The sequence below is a fragment of the Astyanax mexicanus genome, chromosome 1, assembly GCF_023375975.1.
Source record: "Astyanax mexicanus isolate ESR-SI-001 chromosome 1, AstMex3_surface, whole genome shotgun sequence".
In the NCBI taxonomy this organism is placed as follows: domain Eukaryota; kingdom Metazoa; phylum Chordata; class Actinopteri; order Characiformes; family Acestrorhamphidae; genus Astyanax; species Astyanax mexicanus.
This window is the reverse complement of record NC_064408.1, coordinates 33,987,912-34,012,730: the sequence shown is the minus strand read 5'-3', so window position 1 is coordinate 34,012,730 and position 24,819 is coordinate 33,987,912. Positions and strand designations below refer to the sequence as shown.

Below are 24,819 nucleotides of genomic sequence, written 5' to 3'. Positions count from 1 at the left end.
TTTTTTTTGTAACGTTACAAGCTAACCTTCCTGTAATCTTTTTAAAACATTGTTGTTAAACATTCTTATAACATTCTCTGTTTGCAAAGTCAGAACAGACACAAGTGTTATTTATAGGACAAATGCATGTAAAGACTTTTAAATACTTTAGCAGGGCATGGTATGTAAATAATGACCCCTGATCTTATCTGTAGTCTAGGCTGAAACATCGAACAGGGCTAAAATGCTGTTGGCTAAATGTTGCATGACCCACTTATGGTCAAGCTTCAGTTAATGTACAGATAGCCTGACATTCTCCTGATGAATTTGCTTGTGCAGTCAAGAATTCACATCATCATTATTGCTAGCAAGCCTTTAAAGCCCTAAGACAGGGAAAGAGACACAAAAACACGATACAGCCACCACAGTTGCAATTAGGTTCTTATGTTTGAATGTAGTTGTGTAAACTAAAGATTGTAATGTTGGAATCAGCAACAAGAAAGAAAGACTGTGGAGAGACAGCCTACTCATTTAAATAACCCCGCCTCTGAGGGCTGCCTCCACAGAGCTCACATATTCATTAGTCCCACCCCGGCTAGGTGTAACTCAGCCCTTTTACAATAACCACACCTTTTGACAATATAAGCAGAGGTTACACTAGCTGCTGCATTTAAATAAAGGAGGTAGAATTACAGTATATTAGAAAAAAACGTGATTGAAAGTTGTCTGTTTTGCCATTGAGCCTATGGGGATGGGTTGGGTTACACAGCTTTCTGAAACCAAACAGCAGGGGGCGCCCGACCTGTGGTGGCTTCACTTCTGAGAGACAATGCTCTGTCCAGCTATATACAGTCTAGGCTTAAACCTAAGTGTTAAGAAACAGTCTTTGATAGCAAAAGCACAAGTTTATGTTTGTCTAAACCATGAAAAGGCATGTTTATCTCTTGCCTGATGCTCATTATTGACACACCAGACTTTATCCCTGTAAATGAATGCACTAGCTAAGGTTCACATATGTTTTCCAATCTGATCACATTTCAGGTCAAATTTATGCAGAAAAACTGAAACTTTAGAACGCTTATCAAAACTTGTGCAAACTGTCGATGAGATTTCTGGGAACTTCACTTGGGGACTGTCAGGGTGAATAGTCTGAGAGAGCAGAAAGCAGAAATAATCCACTCTTCTCCCCCGCATCATCCCTCTATCCTCCTGCAGGGCACTCTGGCCTACTGGGGAGTGGTGTGTGTGTGGGTGTGCATGTGTGTGTGTGTGTATGAGCAGGTAGAGCTCTGTTGCCTTTACCTGGCCCACTGTAATTCTGTTGTCTTTTATGTTTTAGGTGTGTGTGTGTGTTAATTCATAAGACACACGCCTTGTTTCTACCCTGAAAAAAGTGTATTCAGCTCATTGTTTGTGAGTGTGTTTGTGTAGACACATATTGTAAACAGGTCAGTGCTTTGTGAGTAAGTGTGTTTGGGATCAGGCCGTGTGTGAAGGTCCTCTGTCTATGCCTGTGTTACTGTGTGAATGCTAGTAGCACTCACAGGCAACACAGGCATACACAGAGGACATTTTCAAAGTCTTGTTTTTATAATAGTTAGAAATAGAAATTCTCAATCTTGCAATGAGATATTAGAGTGTGACATCAGCATGCAGCCCTGTTAAGACTGTTAGACTATATGTGTGATCATCAGGCTACTGAGAAGGTCCTTTTAGAATGGTCCCACTAAGGACCCAGCCTGCTGCAGGCTAGGCTTTGGGACGCAAATACCCTCTCTATTACAGCATTGCTGACGAGTATAGGTTATGTAGCATATGATTTTAGTTTAGCTTAGTCTAGCTTGGTGATGCTGGTCATGTTGTTTGAGCAGCTTGGCTTTAGCTGGTCATAAAGATCGGTCTGCTCTTGCTGCTCAACCTGCTCAAGTCATGCTTGTCATGATGTTTAACCAGCATAGTCAAGATTGGTCATCTAGCAAATTTGCTTTTTTAGCCTGTTGACATTGATCATGATTGTAGACCAGCTAAAACATAAATTTTAAACAAATGTGTGTCAGTGTGTGTGTGTGTGTGCGTGTGTGTGTGTGTGTTTGAGTGGCTTAAACATGTGAGGCTCCCTTTGTTCCTGTGAGAGTCTGAAGACCAGCTGATGCATCAGCAGTGCAAGAAGTCATCCTCAGTTCTGTGTGTGTGTGTGTGTGTGTGTGTATGTGTGTGTGTGTTGGGGTACACAGTGACCTCGATTCAGAGCTTTAGTGTTTGTGCATTGAGAGTTTGAGTGGAGAGGAGGAAAGTGAGGGAATAATTTTACAGTGTGAATAAATGATGTGTTGTGGCTGTTTCTTACTAAAGGTGTGTGTGTGTGTGTGTGTGTGTGTGTGTATTTGTGTGATCAGGCTTCAGGTCAGCTCGGGGGAGCCGAGACGAAAAGCAAGAACAACGATGTTACAGGCAGCACTACGTCCTGCAGGAACACACAACGCCAGTGCAGCGCCTGTGCAAGGGTACACACACACACACACACACACACACACACCTACTTCAACCTCAAGTTTAACCTCAATATTCATACATTTTTCATTAATCTTTTTTTTACTAAAAACTTTGTAGGTGCATTTTTTATGTTTATTTTAGGACTTTTTGACATAAATTAAATCTGGCTGTTGCTCCTTACATAGCATCAATTACTTGCTAAATGGACCAATAGAAATTACCCAAAATGCCTCTAGGATGCTCCTAGCTAGCACATGGGTATGAAGCTGCAATCAAAATGATCCAACCACTATTTCAAATTAGATTTAATAACAAAAAAACTAAAAGAACAAGTGGTTTCTTTAAATTCAACAAAACACATCACTTTTAATGACTTCTGGGGCTTCGCAATTATTAAAATCATTTATGGCAAGTACTTTGTTACCCCCTTTTGCGCTTATGTCCTGCTTCTGTTCTGGCAGCATTCCAGAAGAATCTCAACCTATTCCTTATGGGCTGTTGTAAAACACAACATGCTGCATCTGCCTTCTCCTTTAGATCTCACCAATGTTTTCAAATGTGACGGTCATGCCAGAATCTTCCAGGACTTCTTTTGAAACCAAGCCTTGGTTGACTTTTACTGCTTTTGAAACCAGTTTGCGTGTTCCCATCAACAAAAGTAGGTTCCAGAAGCAAGAACTTTCGTTCGCAGCGGTAACCAAATACTAGGCACGGTGGTTTGCTGTTTGCTTTAAAATCGTCAGTGTGCCTCATGTATGTAACCACTAGTAAATTCTAATGCTTCTACACCCAGCATCAGTGGAAATCTGGAAATCTAAGCTTACTGTAAATAAATCGAAGCACTTTACTCACCCAAATAAACAGTTTTCAGGAGAGAAATCTGTGTAGATTAACATCCAGCACTCGTTTGACTTCAAAAGAATTACAGTTTTGTTTACTTGGCTTTGCACACACACATCACCCAGTGGCGAGACCTGCTCAATTAGAAGGAAAACATGGTGACACTCCTGTTCCTTACTAGTGTGGCATAATGCACCTTATAATCCGGAGCACCTTATGTATGAAAATAGATTAGACAATAAACATTCATTGATAGTGCGCCTTATAATACATTGTGCCTTGTGGTAAGAAAAATACGTTACCCCTTTTTAACTAATTAGCTCATCTGACATCAGCGCAGATGCTCTATATTAAATGTACTCGGATAACACCTGCCCTTTGCTTAAAACCAGGTCACTCATGAAAGAGGCCAATGAAGGCTAGCATGACTCAGAGTACAAGGCTCTGGTATAGTCAGTCTAACTCCCCGGCACACTCACACTAACCTCATATACGCTACACAGACAGTGTGTGTACACACATACACACAGTAAGTACACCACACACACATATGCCCAGATGATGTGTCATGCTGTGTCAGCTTCTCATCACAATGCCACAATGAGTAATTATATAAATGGCCAGCAGGTTTATAATCAGTGATTGGAACAACACCCTGCAGCTTCTCTCCGACCCAGTCTCTTTTTTTTATTCCAGCGCTGCTCTTATCAAATCAAATCAAATTTATTTGTATAGCGCTTTTTACAACAGGTGTTGGCACAAAGCAGCTTTACAGAAACATGATTACAGGACAAAGAATCAGGCAAAACATTAAACATAGAAAATACAGAATACAGAACCCCCAGTGAGCGCGGAGGCAAGGAAAAACTCCCTCAGAGCTGCAGGAGGAGGAAGAAACCTTGGGAGGACCAAGACTCACATTTGAGGGGGGACCATCCTACCACTGGTCTTATTCTGCTTCACAGCTCTGAAAACTAACTTTAGCTACCAACTTTGTTTTTTAATGTCCTGGCAATGTTTTGAGAATGTTTCTCCTGTTTATAAAATTGTGACATTTAAAACCAATAAATACACATATACTCACTGGGCAAAAGCAGTAGGACATCTGTACTAGGGGTGGGAATCGATTACTATCTCACGATTCGATTCGATTCCGATTTTGGGGGCCACGATTCGATTCAAAATCGATTTTTGATTCAAAACGATTTGAATTATAAAAATTTCTGCTTCTGGCTTATGAATCTTATTGAAAAAAAAACCCTCCATAATATACACTGGTCCTGGAGCAAGTAATGTGTTACAAAAACAATAAAATGTGCAGGAATGTGGGTCCTCAGTGACAGAGGAATCACTGGGATATCACAATGACGTTAATGAACAATAAATAAATAATAAATAACACTGCTTTATTACCAGGCTACTAGCGGGTGTGTGTAGGTGACGCTGCTGGGCTGATGTGATGATAGCAGTGAAGCGCTAAAGTTCAGGAGCAGCTGCTGATTAACTAGTTAATTTTAGGCCGTTGTATTTCTTCAGAAAGGGGGCAGGAGGTGGAGAAATTAATTCATATTGTCCATTCCTTAATTCCTCTGTGATGAGGAGCTGAAATTAGCTCTGATTAGCTTATTGTTATTTTTCCGTTCCGCCTTAAATGCTGCAGCCCGCTGCCACCTGTAGCGTTATTTAAGGTGGAACTGGAAAGTTAGCTAGTTAGCTAGCTAACAGTTACTGAAACTAACTACTAGCGATCTTTTTTATGCTTGTTATGAAGCATTCTGCCATAAAACATTGAAACTACACGTTAATCTAAGGTAATATAGTGCTTGTTCTGCCATCTTACCGGTGATTCTCAAACACCTACTACGCTCTGTGTGGGTCTGGAAGACCTCGGTTTGAAGGGACAAGCGGGTTGCCAGGTCCAACAAAAATACCCAGCCCAAAATCAGTCCAAAACCCGCCCCTCAGAATCGATTTTGGGACATTTTAAATCGATTCTGAATCGTAGTAAATGAGAATCAAGATTCTTATGTGAATCGATTTTTTGGCACACCTCTAATCTGTACGTTTAAGAAAACTCTTTATAAAGAGTTTTTTCTTACTTTTGTTGGGAGTAAACTATTTTTTGGAGCATTGCTGCAAGTGTTTAATCGCTTTCAGCAAAAACAATGTTTGAGAGGTTAAGATTCTGGGTAATCACCACCCACCTTATCATCTCCAACTCACTAACGCATCGTAAATGTAATGGATAAAGCATCACCATTCCAAAAAACACGGTTCCACTGCTCCACAGCTCAATACTGCAGGATTTATAGTCTCCTACCCCACCTGGCTTTGGACATGGAGTCTCACAGTTTATGGAGTCTCACATTTATGTGAGTTTTCTTCTATTGGGAATACTTCTCTGCTGGGACTAGTGTGTGGAGTGTTCTCTGGAATGATGATCTCTTCAATAATTTTGGGATGAGTTGGGGGTGATGAGGTTGGATGGAGATTATCCATTATCCTGACCATATCATTATTTGTTTTGCCAATAAATGCAATCAAATCCTCACAGCAATTCTCATAAAAAATCTATTATCTAATAGAAAGTCTTCCATGGACAGTAGAGTTACTTCAACAAATCAGGGTAAATTCTGTAATAATACCCTTGATTTCATAAGAAATAATGACTGTTCAGGTGTCCTTATACGTTTTTCCATATAGTCTAGCTTCTGTGGTAACATCTGCAGAAGCTAGACTATCTAGACATCTAAAATCAAATATTTTACAACTTATTTAAAGTGCTAATTATACTCGAGTAAATTTTCTATACAAAATCAAATCTATCGCACCTTAAAGTATGCAACAAGACATATAAATATTTTTTAATACTGCTGCTCATACAGTAGTAGTCAGAAGTTTGAAGACCCCTTATTCAATTTTCTTTTTTTCCTACATTGTAACTAAATACCAGTCATCCAGACAATGAAGGAACACATAAGGAATACTCTGGGAACTCTGATGAACTTATCCTGTGCAACAGAAGTAACTCTTGATCTTCCTTTCCTGGGGTGCTCCTGATGAGAGCCAGTTTTATCAGAATGTTTTTGAAGGTCTTTGTGACTGCACTTGAGTTCTTGAAATGTTTTGGATTGACTGACCTTCATTTCTTAAAGTATCTTTTTTTTCATAATATGGATTAGAACATTACTCAAATATGGCAAATCACTGTATATCAACTCTACCTCTTCACAACACAACTGATGCTCTAAGACACATTAAAAGGACAAGAAATTCTAAACAAGAGGTGCGACTTTGAATTATCTAAAATATAAAATATTTTGTGGTTTGATCTTTTCTGTATGCTAAATAATTCCATATGTTTTTCTTCATATTTTGGATAACTTTAGTGTTAATCTACAGTGCAGAAAATTTTAAAATAATGAAAAAACACTGAATTTAAGGTGTGTGTCCAAACGTCTGACAGGTACTGTACTTTACTATAATTTACATAACGTACATAACTTATATAAACACTAGGGCTGTAAGAAAATTTCAATATATTTAAATATTGCAATACTTTCTTTGCAGTACAGTAGCACTTTTTAAAAACACAATATAGAGTTTTATTTGTTAGTTTTTTTTTTCAAATTTTTCTTATTTTCTCCCCAATTTAGACAGCCAATTACCCAACCCGCTCATTAGGAGTCCCCCTATCACTAGTAATGCCTCAACACACCAGGAGGGTAAGGATTAACACATGCCTCCTCCAATACCCTGTGCTGTGGACATCACCGTAGGAGTGATGTGGGGAGAGAGCGCCATCTACCCACCTGGAGGGAGCAGGGCCAATTTTGCTCCCTCTGAGCACCGCCAGCTTGATGACAAACCTGCATGAGCGGGAGTTCGAACCGGCGACCTCCCGCTCATAGTGGCAGCGCTTTGGACCGCTGGACCACTCAGCGCCCCCCCTATTTGTTAGTTAATTTTACAGATTGGAGTCAGACAGTGGTTTATTCAGTGTTGTGTTTAAATCTCAACCACTAGACCACAGTGTTTTTAGAATTCAGTCAATGAATTTTTAGAATTCTTGACTTGCTATTCCAAAAGCAGACATAAAAGATAAATATAAAAGTGGACTGAAACCCTGCTGTTCTGGCTCTTTTTGAGGTACTGGTATCTTCTCTGTTCGGTGTTGCAGGAGGAGCAGCTTGCTCAGCAGAATGCAGATGTATTCTTCCCTGGTTACGGCCTGGAGACCTTCCTGTCAGGGGATGGACCCATCTCTGAGACAGCCGCCATGTTCGCCAGTCTGCCTCCTGGCCACGCCCTCTTCGAGATCCGCCGCCGGTTCATCGACCGTGCCAAACGCATCGACACCATTTCACGCGCTGTCTTTCCCCTCAGCTTCCTCATCTTTAACGTCTTCTACTGGCTCACGTACAAAGTGCTCCGCAACGAGGACATCCACGCGGTCCTGTGAGCGAGGCGTGCGCTGACCAAAGGACTGGACTGTGTCAAAAAGCCCCTTTCACATGCCACGGCTTACGGCATTATAGCTTCAAGCTCCTTGTGTCCTAAGGACAGAGATACAGTACAACAGGAGATATGTGCAATATAGGTAGGCACTTTTCTGAAGATTTAAAGGGGCCATATTATTAAAAACATATTACAAATATTTCCTTTTAAAATAAGAGTTTAAGGTCACCTGTAAATCGATACGGTTCATAGTCGATAGATCAAATGCAAAAACGGCTCATTTAAAATCATATACAGAACATATATCTGTTCTGGTGTCCTTTTTTCTGAAGATAAGCTTTACTCTTAAAAGCATATTAAAAGGCAGCCAATCAAAAGTGAAGCACTTTAAATAGTTAATCTGTCATAAAGGCACAGTACCCAAACCAACATAAAGAACTGTAATGAATTTAAAGTCCTATTAGGACAGGACTAGATTTGCTTGGGAAAAGGGAATAGTGTAAGTCTATGTAAAATGACAGTCATTTTTAAAATAACTTCAGGATATATTAATCTGGTGCAAACTAACATGGGAATGACTACTTCATCCAGTTTTGTGAGAAAAGAGTTTTTGTTTTTTGGTAGTATATAGATGGTGTTTAGTTTCATAGTGCCCAGTACAGATAGCTCAGCTCATTCAATCTATGTCTGTTAAACGACATACAACACGCAAATCCAGAAAACAAGTCAGAGCAGGTGATGTAGTGTTTAAATCAAGCAGCCACTCCCATCTCAGCAATTTCTTATCCCATGTGAATGGGTCATAAATCCTGTAGATGCCCTTTAGAGGAGGTTGATAATTGTCATGAAAACATGATTTTTGCACACAAATATTATAAACATACAATACAGGTCAAACGTTTTAGAACACCCCTATTTTTGATTGATCCAGTAGCAGTGCTGTACGGACCAGACAAGCTGCTGTTTTTTTTTCTTATCTTAGCAATGACTTTATTACTGCACTTCACCTGTCAGACCTCTAATTTTTCTCTTCACTGCTAAAAGTGAGACTTATTCTAATGTTAAAAGCTTAGCTAAAGGTGTTGCCATGTGGGTCAGCCAGACCCGACTCTTCCTGTTCCAGTTTTCTCCAGTTTCCAAGAGTTTTTTTTAAATGCGTAAGAAACAGTACTCATCGCTTTCTGGCTTTATTTGTAATCTCTCTAAAGGAAACACATTTACATTTAACAGTCACTGAATTATTTGGGTTTGTGTGTCTTTTTCTAGTTTTTATGATGATATTCCAATTCTGCTTTACTGCTGGCAAAAATCTATTTCTAAAGCTCAGTTTATTTTTAATGCTACTTACAAGCTGTCAGAAGTTTACCAATGAATTGCCCGCTAAAAATAGCACTCTCTTTTTCCAGAATTTTTTTTTTACAATATTATTATTATTATTATTTACTTTTTAATTTTTTTTTGTTTGTTTTTAGCTAATTTGTTTTCCTTAAAGGCCCTGGTAGACACTAGATTTGGCACTATTTCTGGTTATTGACTGGACCTAAAGAGCTTAAATAGCTCTAAAACTAGATTTTTGACCGGTAATGTACATGTAGGGTGAAGTGAAAATAAAAGTAGAATATGGCCTCTTTAAATATTGCAAGGGTTGGAACACATAAGTCATGTAATGTGAAAGGGATTTGGAACATCTCAAGGATTTAACTACTGCACTAGGAGTGCAAGCAGACCAACCTGGACATTCTGTTTGGCTCCCATGTAGAGTTCTGTAGATCCCTTTATGATTCCCATATCCTTCCACAGCGTCCTATTAATCAGCCTGCGGACTCTCCATCAGTCAGGACATTCTCTGATGATGAAACATTGACTACTGCAGTCTACACTTTAAAAACATAATGATGTAAAAACTGATCTGATCATACCATCAGGTCACTAAGTGTGTGGAAGTGAGTATATGAAGCCCAGGACACACCAACCCAGCATTCTTCCACAAAACAAACACATTCAAACATTGCACTTCATTCATAACACATGAGCAGAATGAATTTCATCTAAATTATTCATAAAACACTTAACAAAGGTTGAATGACAGGCTGCAGGCTAAAATCACACAGAGTATATCTGGCCCAACACAATGAATTTAACTATTAACCTTTAATGTGTAATGTAAAAAAAGGAATAATAACTGCACTTTACTAAACCACTACCTCACAAAAACGTCATGCCAAAATAAAAGTCACTATAATGAACAAACCGAACCATGTCAAAATAAGTCACTAACTCAAAAAATAAGACCATGTTAAAATAAGTCACTAACTCAAAAAATAAGTCACTGATACAAACAAACCCTGTTAAAATAAGTCACTAATACAAACAAACCAACAGACACTGTTAAAATAAGTCACTAATACATACAATCAGACCCTGTTAAAATAAGTCACTAATACATACAATCAGACCCTGTTTAAATAAGTCACTAATACAAATAAAGCAACATAAAGTAACATAAACAATTTTTTTTTTACTGAGTTGGTCCAAAACTTTTTTTTTTGGTTTAGTTATCGTTACACTACTACTTTATACTACTTTTTTTTTTACTGCACAACAACCCTTTTTGTGGCTAACATAAAGTCTGTGTGTCCTGGGATAAACCTCTCCCAATCTTCATTTTGGATAAGTTAAAAAAACATGTTTATAAGCAAACATCAATTACTGTCACACACTAAGGCAGTAAAATTATACAACAGAAACTCTGTACAGAACTGCTGAAGAACCAATCAGAAGAGAGTGATGTTACAATAGAGATTAAAAAGCACCGGTAAATAGATTTTAATGGTCACATTTGCACAGGATTTTGTTTTTCCATGTGACAGTATGTGTGGGGAAACTAAATGGCAATAGCAGCTGTGTTCGTTTACAATTCTCAGAAGGCTTTGAGGACTTTTGACACTGTTCACTTGTTATTTCTTTTCAGTGTAATTTATTATAAATGAATAAAATGGTAAAATTATTTCTGTCTCATAGTTTAACGCAGTTTGTGTAAATATATTCATAATAATGCAATCAAAATACCATAGCAACATGCGCTGACCTTAAAAACACAGAAGCACATGCATTCAACCTCAACACACACACTCTGACATCAATCTGTCAGACATCTCTTCCCCAGCACTACAAACACTTGTTATGAATCATGAATGCGATGTCACTCTCTAATGAGTCATGCTCTCATCAGATTAGCCTCCTTCCAGCAGTGAAGAAAAAGAAAAAATAGACCAGAAATCCTAAAAAGACGAAGAAGTGAATGACTTGAAATATACCTTTATTACAGGCATGCATATTTTGGAAATAATAAAAAAAATAAAATAAAAAAAATAATTTGTACCAAAAAATGACAGATTTATTTTAAATCATTGTTTAGTACATTTATGATTATAGTAGTGCAGTAGTGCTAAGGAATATTTGTAACTCAAAAAGCACTCCTGAGGTTAATGTATGATTAGAGTAGCAGTGCTGAGGTAAATTTGGGACCAGAATAGCACTGCTGATGTAGCAAAATGTATGTTTAGAATAGCAATAAGTATTTGAATTTGTAATTAGAAAGCACTGCTGTGGTAAATTTAGTGTTAGAAACCACTGTTGAGGCTAAAGTGTGAATGGAATGGCACTGTTGAAGTAAGTACATGATAAGAATATCAGCACAGGGGTGGATTTATTATTAGAATGTTAGCAATGCTGAGGTTAATGTGTGACTAGTATAGCACTGCTGAAACAAATTATTTTTTGTTTTTTCTGTTTTGGGACCAAAAAACATTTTGGAATGTCCTTACATTATTATTATTATGCATTTATATATATATATCTTGGTATATGATATAATTATTTTGGGAATAGCAATGGGCTGGTAATGGATGGGTATAAAAAGGTTCTATTGAAAAGGAATAACGGCCTATTTATTAAATGAAGAAACCCAAATGAAGGAGAACTAGTTCAATTAAATTAGTATGAACTAAAATTTGAACTAGTTCATTTTAAATGTGGACTGACAGTGAAGATAGCTTGCCTTAAAAGTCCAAACCCTCTGAAACAAGTTCTTTAAACTGCAGACGAAATGGAACATGGTTCAGTTGATCCAGACCAAGAGCACCTCTTTTGGTTGGACCAAATGTTGATGCTCTGATCTGGACTAGAGCTTAGATTCTCTGCCCGAACCCGACCTAAACCGAGGACCGACCCAAAATCGACCCGAAAAAACATAACTAACTCGAACTGTATTGTGTGTTTATAAAACTAACTAAAACGAACTGAAATGACTGATAGAATACCCTCATTTTCGTGTTTAATTTATTTATAAGCGCTGTTTTACAGCGGAGTTGTACAGCGGGCGGTGTTGTGCCGATTCTGTTTGCGAAGCGGAGTCGGATTCAGCAGGGAGTCGGATACAGCACAGCAGCGGCAGCGAGCGACACCTCGTGGTCCGTGGCGTTAGTTCTTGTGTAAAAGCAGCAAAATACGACAGAAAACACTGAGAAACTGCAGAACTATGTATGGGATTACAATATGAGCACGAGGCAGATGAAAGAGAAACAGGAGATACAGTGTGTGAGAACCTTTACCTGTGAGTAGCTCATACCAGAACACGCAAATCTCTCTCTCTCTCTCTCTCTCTCTCGTTTCTTAGATTGATCTCTCTGATGAGATTTGTGAAAACTAATAAAAACTAGCAAGCCCACTCTAAAAACAAATTAAAACTTACTGAACTGTAGGAGAAAAAATAAAAACAAAATTAAATTAAACTATAGTAAAAATGAAAAATGTAATCGCGTAGCTCTGGGCGCACGTGAACGCCTCCGCGTTTGACTTGCAGCACTGTGTGTAGCTTTTCTCAAAAATCACCCAGCTCGGGCTGGGTCGGGTCGGCTTTTTAGGGCCCGATCTAAGCTCTAATCTGGACTGTGCTTTGTGCCACCAACTGTTTTGGTTTGGAATAAACAAGGTAGGTGTGAAAGCACCGCTTCCTAAATTCTATACATTCCTGATTTGTGCAAATCTATCATGCTTCCCTGATCTGCACTGAACAATTTGGTCTTTTTTATTGTATTATGTGTTGTTACATCCAGTTAGCTACCAGCTGTAGTCAATCATGATCTTAAGCAGAAAGTTAAAAGGCCTTGATGTTGGCAAGTTAAGACATTTGTCAATTTGCAGCACCACTGTAGCCTACCGATAAAGCAATGGGTGTATTCATAGGTGTGATCCTGTGTTTATTCCAGGAAACACCATATTAAAACCTACTTATTATTATTTTTTATTAAATATGTATTCTGTACACTTAGGCTGATTTAAACTGATCATTTAAGGCCCAATATTACCATATTTTGCCATCTAAGTCTATGATTAAAAACAACTATGCAATTGAAGAGAAAATTAAGTAAACCCTTTGGAACGATCTTGATATTGACATTGATTACTGATGAAACGTGATATGATTGTTATATAAGTCACAATTACAGACAAACACAGTCTAACTGAACATGTTATAGGACACATTTGTCTAAACATCCTCAGTGCTGGCTGGAAAAGGTAATTAAACCTCTGCTGATTACTTCTCCAAGAGCTGACTGGCAAAAGATGTTTCAATTTGCAATGTAATTGAATTTGGAAGTGTGGGTTTCACAAGTGCTGTTAAAGAAGTGATAGATCCACTTACTCTGAACCTAACATGTAGGTAATTGTGAAACTTAAAAACAATTCAAAACAGTACATAATTTGGGTGTTAATTAATTAATTAGATTGTGTTTGTATAACAAAAATCAAACCTCCACTATCTATACCAAAACACTTGCTATTAGTTATCAACGTATATATTAATATATAGAATCAACTTGCAACTGTGTACATGTGCACACGCAATTAAAGCAGATAATTAAATAAAATTATTTTGTAGACCCCAGAAAAAATAAACAGACCTACAATCTGTACAAACCCACAGCTATTCTTATAAGAATCTGTTCCATCTCCCTGCCTCTTCTGAAGTCCGGCTAAAGCGAGATAACCTCTGACCAAGCCTGGAGGTCCCTCACACATTCTCTCTCTCTCTCTCTCTCTCTCTCTCTCACACACACACACACACACACACAATCCTTCTTGTAAATGGGGCAACATGTCACACTCAATTCTTAATCAACATGTCCAGAGACGCTGGGGCACCGCGGCTCCCCCCCAGGGGGCGCTGATGTTCCTCTGGGCTTTCCCTCCAAATACTCAGCCTTTTTATTACTGTACAGCTCTGCACCGCACCGGACACCCAGCTAAAACCACCTCAATCCATGATTGTGCAGCCAGCAGCTGAGCAAGTGTGGGTTAGGGGGTTTCGCTAAACACACACACACACACTTAATACACAAGTGCCTCGGTTGACCCGATATCAAACAGAGCAGCTAAGTTACTTCTCTCTGACTTGTAGAAATGCTACATGGTGCACTTAAAGGAGAATTCTAGTGTAAAATGGACTTTTGGTGTAGTAAAACATGTTAAAAAGTACTTACCTTTGTTAAATAGGCCACCTCCACTCTCCCACAGCTTTCTGAGATACAGTCATTTTGTACTTTTAGGCCAGCACTCTTTACAACAGCCGTATCGGCGCCAGCACTGTACTGATAATGACAGACATATATACATAGACTCCGCATAAACTGCCTTCTGGCGCCGGCTGCTATGCCAGGAGGCAGGCTATGCAGGATCTATGTATATATTTCTGTCATTATCAGTACTGTAATGGCGTCGGCCGGAGCTACAAGGAAGCGCTATGGGATGTAAACAGTTTTTTAATAAGCTTCTTGTGCATTTTTAAGCTATAAATGCATCAATTTAAATGCCAGGGCTTTCCAGATATTACCAATGAGGTGTGGAGCTACTGGATAACAGTATAAAAGGGATTTATCAGGTTAAAATTTGCCCCGATACAGCCGTTGTACTGGGCAAATAGCACACAATTACTGGATCTCAGAAAGCTGTGGGAGAGTGGAGGTGGGCTACTCAATAGGGCTGGCCCGAATAGCGTTTTTTGAGCTCCGGATATTCGGCACTGATTCGAAGCAAATATTCGAATATTCGTTTTTAAAAAAAGAGGTAAAAAAAAAAAGGAAATCACGGCCCCTTTAATCCACTGAAAAATGTTCAATTTGCTCTGACCGACGAGACATATTCACCCCGGATTTTTGGTGTTTTTATCCCGGATTTTTGTGTTTTCACCCCATATTTTTTCTGTGTTTTTAGCCCAGATTTCTTTGTGTTTTCATCCCGGAATTTCTGCTGCCCTACACCGCGGCTGCTGCTGCACGGTTTCTCCGCTGCGCAAGCCAGCCCAGTAAATTGCTGTTTGTGTTTTCACACTTAGGCTATTTGCTTAAAAAAACAAACAAAAAAAACGTTTGTTCAGGAAGTATTTTATATTCTTAAACATTGTTGATTATATTAGAGGACAGTCATTGTAAACTGTACTTGGTCTATTTCGGTTAAAGGATTGTGCAGGGCATATTACTGATTTTGTATTTTTGCACTTGGGCTATAAGCTCAATATTAAATATTTCGTTTGTTTAGAAATTATTTTATATTTTTAAACCATTTTAAATTATATTAGAGTAGAGGAAAGTCATTGTTAATGACGTTATTGTACTTGGTCTATTTCGGTTTAAGGATTGTGCAGGGCATAGCCGTATTACTGACTTTGTATTTTTGCACTTGGGCTATAAGCTCAATATTAAATATTTCGTTTGCTTAGAAATTATTTTATATTTTTAAACCATTTTAAATTATATTAGATAAGAGGAAATTCGTTCAGACATCATTTTTGTAGGCCAGGCTTTTGTAACCGATTTAGCCACTACTGTTGCCACATTACCCCTTACGTTTTATTATATAAATCAGTTTCGTTTTTTTTATCATGTATAATAGAGGTCTGCGCGAGACTGATTTTTAAACCCACTCTTCCACGCTCCCGCATTTCTGTCTCGTTACCGCTCCGCAAAAAAATTGCTTCTTTTAATCCCGCGCCCGCCCGCCACATACACATTTCTGCCGCTCCCGCCCCACGTTCCTAATATAAATTAAATAAACTACATTTAATGCTTCAAATTTACTTATATATTTATTAAAACAGCAGCGCTGAATAGCGCGGTCCCGTTCCTTACCCCAGTCCAAACACCATCGGTGTGTGCGTGTGTGTGTCGGTCCATCCTGCGCGTTGAGAGTTTTCTTTAGGTTTTTTTTTTTTTTACAATTATTACAGTTTTCTTAACTATTTATTAATTTGCTCCCGTATCGTCTGGATTAAACTCCCGCTCCAGCCAATAACAGTTCAGTTCTGTCCCGCGCGCAAGATATTCTGACGGGACCCGCGAGAACAGAAGTGGTTAGACTGAGGTGGAACTCTGAAAGGAGAAAAAAAACGAATATCCGAATACCAAAATTAAAAACCGAATACCTACTCAACGAACGAATATCCAAATACCCGAATATTCGGGTCCAGCCCTACTACTCAACAAAGGTAAGTACTTTTTATCATGTTTTACTACACCCAAAGTAAATTTAACACCAGAGTTCTCCTTTAAATACAGTCTAAACAGGTTCAATATAGCACTGACTAAATATACATTATGGACTTTAACAATACTGAAACCATCTAAAAACTAGGGGGAATATATGCTTCTTAAAAAGTGTTTCTTAACCTCTTGAGACCATGCCTCCTCATATGGGGGCATTACATTTCTGCTTCTCTAAACCATGATACTTTTTTCTAAAACGTAGACCCTTTTGACCTTATATAGAGACACTGCCCATACCATCTAGTGGTCACATGATAATATTTCACACAATTGATTGAAAACAAAATAGGCAGATTTCTAGTTTTTGTTTTTGAGGCCAGTCCATAGAGAAACATGGGTCAATTCTCATTCAATTTTGAAATTTAATGACCTACTGTAGAAAGCTAAAAATTTTGTATTTAGCAGCCCAAATGGCAAGGATGATTTTAAGTTTAGGTTAAAATAAACTCCATACGAGGAAATTGTTTTTTTTTTTTTTTTTTTTTTTTTTTGCAGTAAAGTTTTGTTTTTATCAGTGGTGTGCAGTGAGGCCCTTCTAACCCTTCAGAGAAAACCCTGCATGTAAAAAAATTACGTAATTTTTAACCAGGAAATATATATATATCATAGCTATTATTATGGAAATCTTATCTTCTACTAATGCTAATTTGTTAGTTCTTTAAACTAACAGAAATAAAACTTGGTGGGTAGTCATGCCAGACCATACCTGTCAAGTTTTGGACTTAAAAATAAGGGATTTTTTCCGCCGCCCCAACAGCCCAACCGAGGGCTTGTGCTTTATATATATATATATGTATATATATATATATATATATATATATATATATATATATATATATATATATATATATATATATATATATATATGAAATTGAAGGGTGCACAAATTTACAAGAAGGACATGGATCAGATATATTCCATAAGTAAATAATTGTCCTAAGGGGCCTACACAATTACTAATCTTTCATTAATACTTCTTTCTATCGTTCAGTCCACTCCTGATCAGTTCAGTTAATTCACATTTTCTCTCTCTCCAGCTCAACCATCTCTTCTACCCCTTCTAAATAATACATTACACCACAATACTTGAGATTTAAACAAATTCTAACAAACCCTAAAACTAGCCCTGAACAAATAGAGTTTGGAAATTATAGTTATTGGCTGATCAGGCACATAAGGGCATATATATATATATATATATATATATATATATATATATATATATATATATATATATATATATATATATATATATATATATGTAGATTTTTCTCAAACCCTGAATATCTATCTAGCTAATTCTAAAGTTAAGCTAACTGAGTTACAAGCTGGATTTTATTAAACACACAATGGGTTTAATTTATGTTTTGATTCAGAGAAGAGTCTTTTTAACCAGCTATCAGAAACAATCTCATCACAGTTTCCATGGTTAATTACCTTTCTTTTAGAAAAATCTCCGTATATCCAGATTAGTTTTAACGACAGCTGCTCCCACTAGCTGCCTGAATTCACAGCTGATTGGCTGTTTCTCCTGAAAGGCGGGACTTTCTCCTTGAACCGGCACCACGATTGGTTAAGAGACACACAGCGGTCAGTGCATTGTCGCCTATGGCCTATATATTTTTTTATTTAGTATAATACGGGAAATTTACGGGAAAATACTAATACGGGAGGACGGCGGGAAAGAGGAGTAAAATACGGTAGTTTCCCGGCCAAAACGGGAGACTTGACAGGTATGTGCCAGACTGTCATGAAAGGAAGGGAAGCGGGTCATCTTCAGTGCTGATGGTCTTCATTACAGCCACTTTGACAGACTTAAGGTACATTAATAAGGAGCTAACTTTGCTGAACGCACACTCCAATGTGCTATTCCAACAGGACAATGCTTGTATACTGGTGTCATCTCAAAAGCTTCCCTTAAAGGCCTTAGAGATTTTGCCAGCCACACCAACACACCTATCCTTCCCTGAAAATAAATACACTATTAATTAACAAACATTTGGCAGGTCGTTACACATGCATTACAACTTACATGTGTACATCAAACTTTGTGTATTATTAATCTTTCTTTTGAACAACATAGCATTACAAATTTCTTTGGCAAGTATATCTAACCCGGCAACACGCAAAACACTTTTCAGTGACAACAGGGCAGATTCGGGATAACTTTTCAGTCACTGTTTAATGCACCATCACCTCACCTCTCATAGGTGTTAATTTACTGACACATGAAGCCAAAGTGCATTTCCCCCCACTGTGGCACTGCAGCTAAATGATTCTGCTGACAAGTGTGTCTACAAGATATTTATTTTTTGCAGAACAGGGGAGCTTTCATGCATAATGTGTTTTGGAGTTATAAGGGGCAAATGTGAAGTAGCATTTCACAGCATGGGTTACAAACAGAACATTGTGCATGTCTGAACTGTTCCACCAAGCTGTCTTATCCAGTTAGGTGGACATGGCTTTGCTGTCTGTTTGCTAAGTTTATTTTTGTATTAAGTTGGAAATGTCTTCAAATGGGCTGTTTAAAATGTCTGGATGCATTAATTCTAAAACATTAGGATTGTCATTTCTGATATGCTGTTTCATTCTGGGACTAACATGCAGGGAGAACCACAGTGGAAAAGGAAAACATACCAATAATACACATGACAATGACTAATGAACGTTAGATGACCAACAAGCAAGAGTTTAAAAACTCCACTTTTTTACCCATTCTCTGTCATTGTCACTTTAAACAATTGCTTGCTAATATAAACACTGATATTTGCACCCAACGCAAGAACACCATATGCAATGTTGGTCACATGTTATTGTTCTAAAAGTTGCATAAATTTACACATTTAAATATTTAAAGTAAGAAGATACATTTAAGTTTTTTTTAATGACTGGCTTTTTTTTTTATTTCAATACTAACCAACTCGCAAACATGAAAAAAAAAATTAAAAACTTTCACTGACAAATTTTTAAGCTAAACACTTGAATGCATAATATTCAAGTGGCTTGTGAGGTTTTCCTATAAATGAGTAAGCTGACAATATATTAAAACCATTCAGAATATAATAAATCACCAATGGAAATGGAAAGCACTACAAATTACTTAATGACTTGTAGTATCCACCTTATTGTGTAATATGCAATTAAGAGGGTAGTGTTATGCAGGGGGAGCACTTTGTTTAAACTGATGTGACATTTAACTATAGCTCTTGCGGGATAGGATTTGATGCTTTTTTTGTGTGCCTTACACAGATTTGGAACATACTCAGGCCATTATACGTGTGTAAACAGGACTTGGGTAGCAAGTTTAAAAACAATTACACCTAACTTTAACCATTTATTATTTAAAACAAAGAAAAAGGCAGGTGCTGATTATTCAATAAGTAATTCAATACAGCAATGTAAGTAAAATCAATCATTTTAGGAAAACAAGCAGCAAACAAGCACAGGAGTCAGCATGTTTCTGTATACAACTTTTATTGATGGAATAGCACAAAAGCGTCCATGGCCCAGCTTAGAACTGGATGACCTGGCCCTGTAACAGACAGACAGAAGGGAAACATTAGTTTCAACACAGAGCAAATGAGATGCTATTTGACCCAATATTAACCGAGTTGAACCTCAACATATAGTCAACAAGTCAATGTATCTCCAACAAACAGTTCAAAGCTTTTCAAGCCACAGTGTCTAATTCCATTTTAATATATTCATTCTACTTCAACACTGAACAGCAATTACCCAGAAGCCCCCAATTCATGGAGGCCTACACGCATGAACTAAGTGGTTTGAGGGCGATACTCAGCCATCCTGAAGCATACCATTAAAACTGCACTGGAGCATTGAGAATTCTGAAAGCAATCAGCTGAAAAGAACTGTGACCTACATCACTGGTATTTTGCTTTAGTAACAGCTGGAAATAAAAATATTCTATGCAAAAAAAAGCAATTAATACTCCTGGGAGTTAAATTACACATGATCTGTAGATACATCAGTCCTGTTTACAGATGCCCTTAGATACACTGTATGCATTTTTAACACCATGACTGAGGCAACTTAATCAGTATAAACTGTTAAAGATTTTATACAGACAAAAAGGACATAAGAATATGTCTAGTCTGCCAAATCTACAGAAAAGTATTTTGTAAGAGCATAAAATCAAATTTTGATATAATTTAAAAGAGAATTACTTTAGGCAATTGCTAACCTACAGACTTAAAGCACTTAAGTGAACATCCCACAACATGCACCTAAAGCTCATTAAACAAGACCACAGAAGTCTGGAGTGTCCAAACACAGATATCAGCGCAATGCAGATGATTAACCATCAGCACCACTATGTGGCCAAATAATTTAATGCACTTTCACTAACAGCCAAATTATGCGTAGAAATTACATCAGTTTTCTAAAATGTATAAAAAACATCTCTGGAACATACTCAATTAAAACTTAGTCTAAAAGTCTACAAAACCTATTAATACATTAGATTAACTGATTTAAGAAATATCCCATTCCTCAAGGACTCACTATTGGGTACAATTATTCCTACTAATGAATTGCTCCTCTAGCACTAGTAAACCATGAAACACTAGATATCAATTTGCACTGAACAAATCCTAAAATTAAAGAGAAACTACTTGTAATAAAATACTTTTACCTGGTTTGATAACAGTATTTTCTGTACATAAACATGCATTTTATTGGATGAATTCATAATCCAAATGCTACAACTAATATTTATATCTGTTATATTCCCAGTTCTGAACTTACTGACTCCATGACACTAAAAGGATGTTAACATAAGAATCTTAGAATTACACTCAATCTATTAAGCAATTATAACCCTTATATTAGTGCAGACCTTTAATACGGCACAGATTCTCTCCAAACTAAGTCTATAAGAACACACACTTTGTAACCACCGTAACTGTCTTACACAGTGAATATGGTCACTTCATATGATTTTCAGAATATCAGATCCTTATTGATGCTAAATGTGGATTTAAAGACCAAATTAAGTGTTTTTGAACAGGCTTACCTTTCTCTTCTTGTCTCCACCCAATTCAAAGTGTTTGCATCTCTTAATGGCCAGCATCCTCTTAGAGCGGCAGTTGGGCTCCACACACTCCAGCCTCAGCACGATCTTCTTTGTGGTTTTGGCCTATTGGAAATTTTAACAAAATAAGTAAATTAAACGTACTAATAATAAGAATTAAATAATAAACACCTCCCAAGTACTGGCCAACAATTCAACAACTATTTTAGAACATATAGGATATATTTTCCCAGGAAATAACATTTGTATTTAAGACCATTTAATGCCACTAAAACAATGGTGTAAACACTATGGGTTATGTTTACATATTGTTTAAACCAGTAAAGTATTTGAAAGGTTTATCCTGGAGTCACAAAAATACATACATTATGGTTACTCGCATTTCTTAAAATAATGGTGATACTGTCACCAATCACTAGTTTTATATTTAAGTTTATTTTATATCCTTTGGACATGTAAAAGACATGTCTAAAGGTTAAAGGTAAAAATTAACATTTTAAATTTTAAATCAGTCACTTTTCTTTCTTGACTACCTTGCTTGCTTCCTACAATTCTATTATGTAAAGTTCAATTTAGAACAAGTTTAATTGGAACAGTGTCCAGAGCCAGTTCAATGCAAACATCTGACACCAAAAAATGGTTTACATGCAAGTACATAAAGACCATGCTTACAACTTCCTCAAGGCTAGTCATCTACATACCTTTTTCCTGAAAATAGGCTTTGTTTGTCCACCGTAACCGCTCTGCTTTCTGTCGTAACGCCTCTTACCTGAAAAACATAAAATAGGCTATATCATCACAATGCACACTATAACACACAACATTCCTACATTAATGTTTTAGTCATTGCTAAAAAAACAGGATGAACACTTACCCTGGGCATAAAGAGAGTCTTTGCCCTTCTTGTACTGGGTAACTTTATGAGGCTGGTGCTTCTTGCACTTCTTGCAGTATGTCCTGCGGGTTTTCGGTACGTTCACCTGAAAAACAGCAAAATAAAACTTTTGCTTCAGTTTTCTGTTTCAATTTAACCTATTAAACCCAGACCACTTTATGAATATTGATGCAAAGTCCAAAATTGTATTAGATCAATTCAGTGGGCAGCTCATTCATATTTGTTTCCTATTTTAGACAGATGACTAAATATTTTAAGATTGAAATCTCGACGTAACTAAATTGACAACAATTTTATAAATATTAGTAACATTTTGTTCTAGAAATCATGTAAGAACTAACTTAGTTATATGGAACATAAAACGTTCATTTAAGCATCTGACCTCTTAAAACGGCTGAAACAGACAGTAAATATACACAAGCAGTAAATATACTTTTAAAAGGGGCTAGTTTTATCTTCAGCACTCCAACATTTTGTAAATGAATGAGGTGAATGAACTGCTGTCCTGTAGTAATGATCTCAGGATGTTCAGTAACGTTATGTGTTACTGAGGGACTTCATTAGGTAAAGTAAAAAAAACTAACAACATTTATACAAAAATGTATGATGTCTGTGACTCAACTCCACGTGGGCTCTTTTGGGTTAAGATGTCAGGTAGTTAGCAACGTTAAGGTGTCAGTAAAGGTACCTAAATGGAGCTGTTGCAAAATTTAAGGTGGACTATTCAATCTGAACAGTTTAGATAACGCTAGCTAACCTAGTAAACTAGAGTTTTACACAACGGCATGCCTGCAGATGCATCAGTCATTTTTTATGAGCGAAAATGCGTCCGTCCCACGCTTTAACACCGTTTTAAAGACAAAACACCCAAATGTTAACCATATTAGACGTACCCTCACGCATGGCGCTGCCTGTAACTAACTAGCTCGCTAGCTAACCAAGTTAGCCACTTTAGCTATAGCCTGTAGGTAGCTACAAAGAACTTAATAAAATATTTAAAGCGCCGAGTTTTAAGTATTAAAATCCCAAATCCTCCAGGAAAGCTCCACACTAATTACTACATACACAACAGACCTTCTTAATCACACCCTTTTTACTCTGTATGCCCTGTTTTTAACCACCAGCCACTGCTGTCTGTTGAGCTGAGCTAGCTAAGGTTCCTTGTCCCGGTAAAATTGCTTTAAATATCTTATTATACACAAATGTGCTCAAATAAAGCACTTGCCTCATTGCCAACATGTTACAGAACCATATTTAGTGGGTTAAAAAGAACATGAATTGTGATATTTAGAGGATTAAATCGGATTTTGGGTGAAAATATTCTCCTCCGCTTTACATACCATGGCTGCCCTCCTAGCGCAGGAACGAAGAGAACGCGCATGCGCGCTGCACGGGTTTATCACACGGAGCGGCGGAGCTCGGCGGTGCTGCCCCTGGCGGACACTCTCAGTAACTACAACAAACAAATCTACAGGAACTGGATCATACTAGTGTACAGAGTAAACACTCTCATTAATGTTTTTCAAAAAGAAATTATATCATATATCATATATGAGAATGTGATACTTTTAAAACACATTTTTCTTACGAATGGAAGTACAGACACTAACAATAAGCATACATTTCCTTAATTGTTTAATAATAAGCAATATCTTAATTTCAGATAACTCAAATTAAACAATGTTTTGATAAATGCAATTATCATTTATTAAAGTACTTTACAGGATAACATTGTCTCATCTATTTTTTTTAATAGTTCCTAAATGTTCAGACAACTATTTTGAAGACTTGAATAAAGCAAAGTATTTTTCTTTTTTCCACAAAATTAAAAAGTTATTGCAATCTGAAGTATCTGTTTTATAGAATATATATTTAATGTTAATTTGTGGTCCATACAATAATATCTGTATGTTGTAATGACATATAATATATATTGTAAACCTTCATTGATAAACACAATGATGTATTATGAATTTCTTCGAATTTCATGGAATTCTAATTCTACTTCTACAAATCTGCTTCTGTAAGAATTAAACTTTTAAGTGTAGCTAGCCAGCCAGGTTCATGATTCCTGCAAACAGCAAAAAATGAATCCTCATAAACAGAGTTATCCACAAGGAAGCCAGAAAAGAAGAAAGAGAAGAAGAAAAGAAAAAACAAGATAGCAGTAAGTGATCATTTACACTGGATAAATTGGGCCTGCGTATACAAATAGTGTAATTTAGCAGCAGGAAGGCTAGCAACAACACATAAATGTGTAAGGTTTAAGTCGGCTAACCTACCCGCCTGGCAGTAAATGCTAATACATTTTAGAACAGTGCAGCTTTTTTCAAAACAGCAACTTTACAGGAGAGAGAAAAAACCTTCTAAACCTTTAATGTACATCAATTTAGAAATAGTTTATTTTAGGTTATTTTGAAGTGTTTGTATTGATCTGTACATCAAGACATTTTGGCACAGTGTAAAGGACAGCTTGTCTGTTCAAAGGGTTCACATACTTT

The 24,819-nt window shown here is 37.1% G+C and overlaps 2 protein-coding genes across 2 annotated transcripts in view; one reads left to right on the top strand and one right to left on the bottom strand.

Annotated features, from left to right (window-relative positions):
* Positions 1-9,336, top strand: part of glra4b (glycine receptor, alpha 4b) — a 37,243-nt gene extending 27,907 nt beyond the window's left edge. The window contains exons 9-10 of the mRNA XM_049466730.1: positions 2,376-2,483; positions 7,493-9,336. Of these exons, the coding sequence (XP_049322687.1) occupies positions 2,376-2,483; positions 7,493-7,774 (390 nt within the window). The 3' untranslated portion in view covers positions 7,775-9,336. The remainder of the gene's footprint in view (positions 1-2,375; positions 2,484-7,492) is intronic.
* A 10,494-nt stretch (positions 9,337-19,830) lies between these two features.
* On the bottom strand, positions 19,831-23,745 carry rpl36a (ribosomal protein L36A). The gene is made up of 5 exons (XM_007257493.4): positions 23,659-23,745; positions 22,298-22,403; positions 22,125-22,192; positions 21,406-21,528; positions 19,831-19,905 (listed from the first exon to the last, which is right to left on the bottom strand). Exons 1-5 carry the CDS (start codon positions 23,659-23,661, stop codon positions 19,885-19,887), a joined length of 321 nt encoding a protein of 106 aa, XP_007257555.1. The 5' UTR covers positions 23,662-23,745; the 3' UTR covers positions 19,831-19,884.
* Between the last annotated feature and the right edge of the window lie 1,074 nt (positions 23,746-24,819).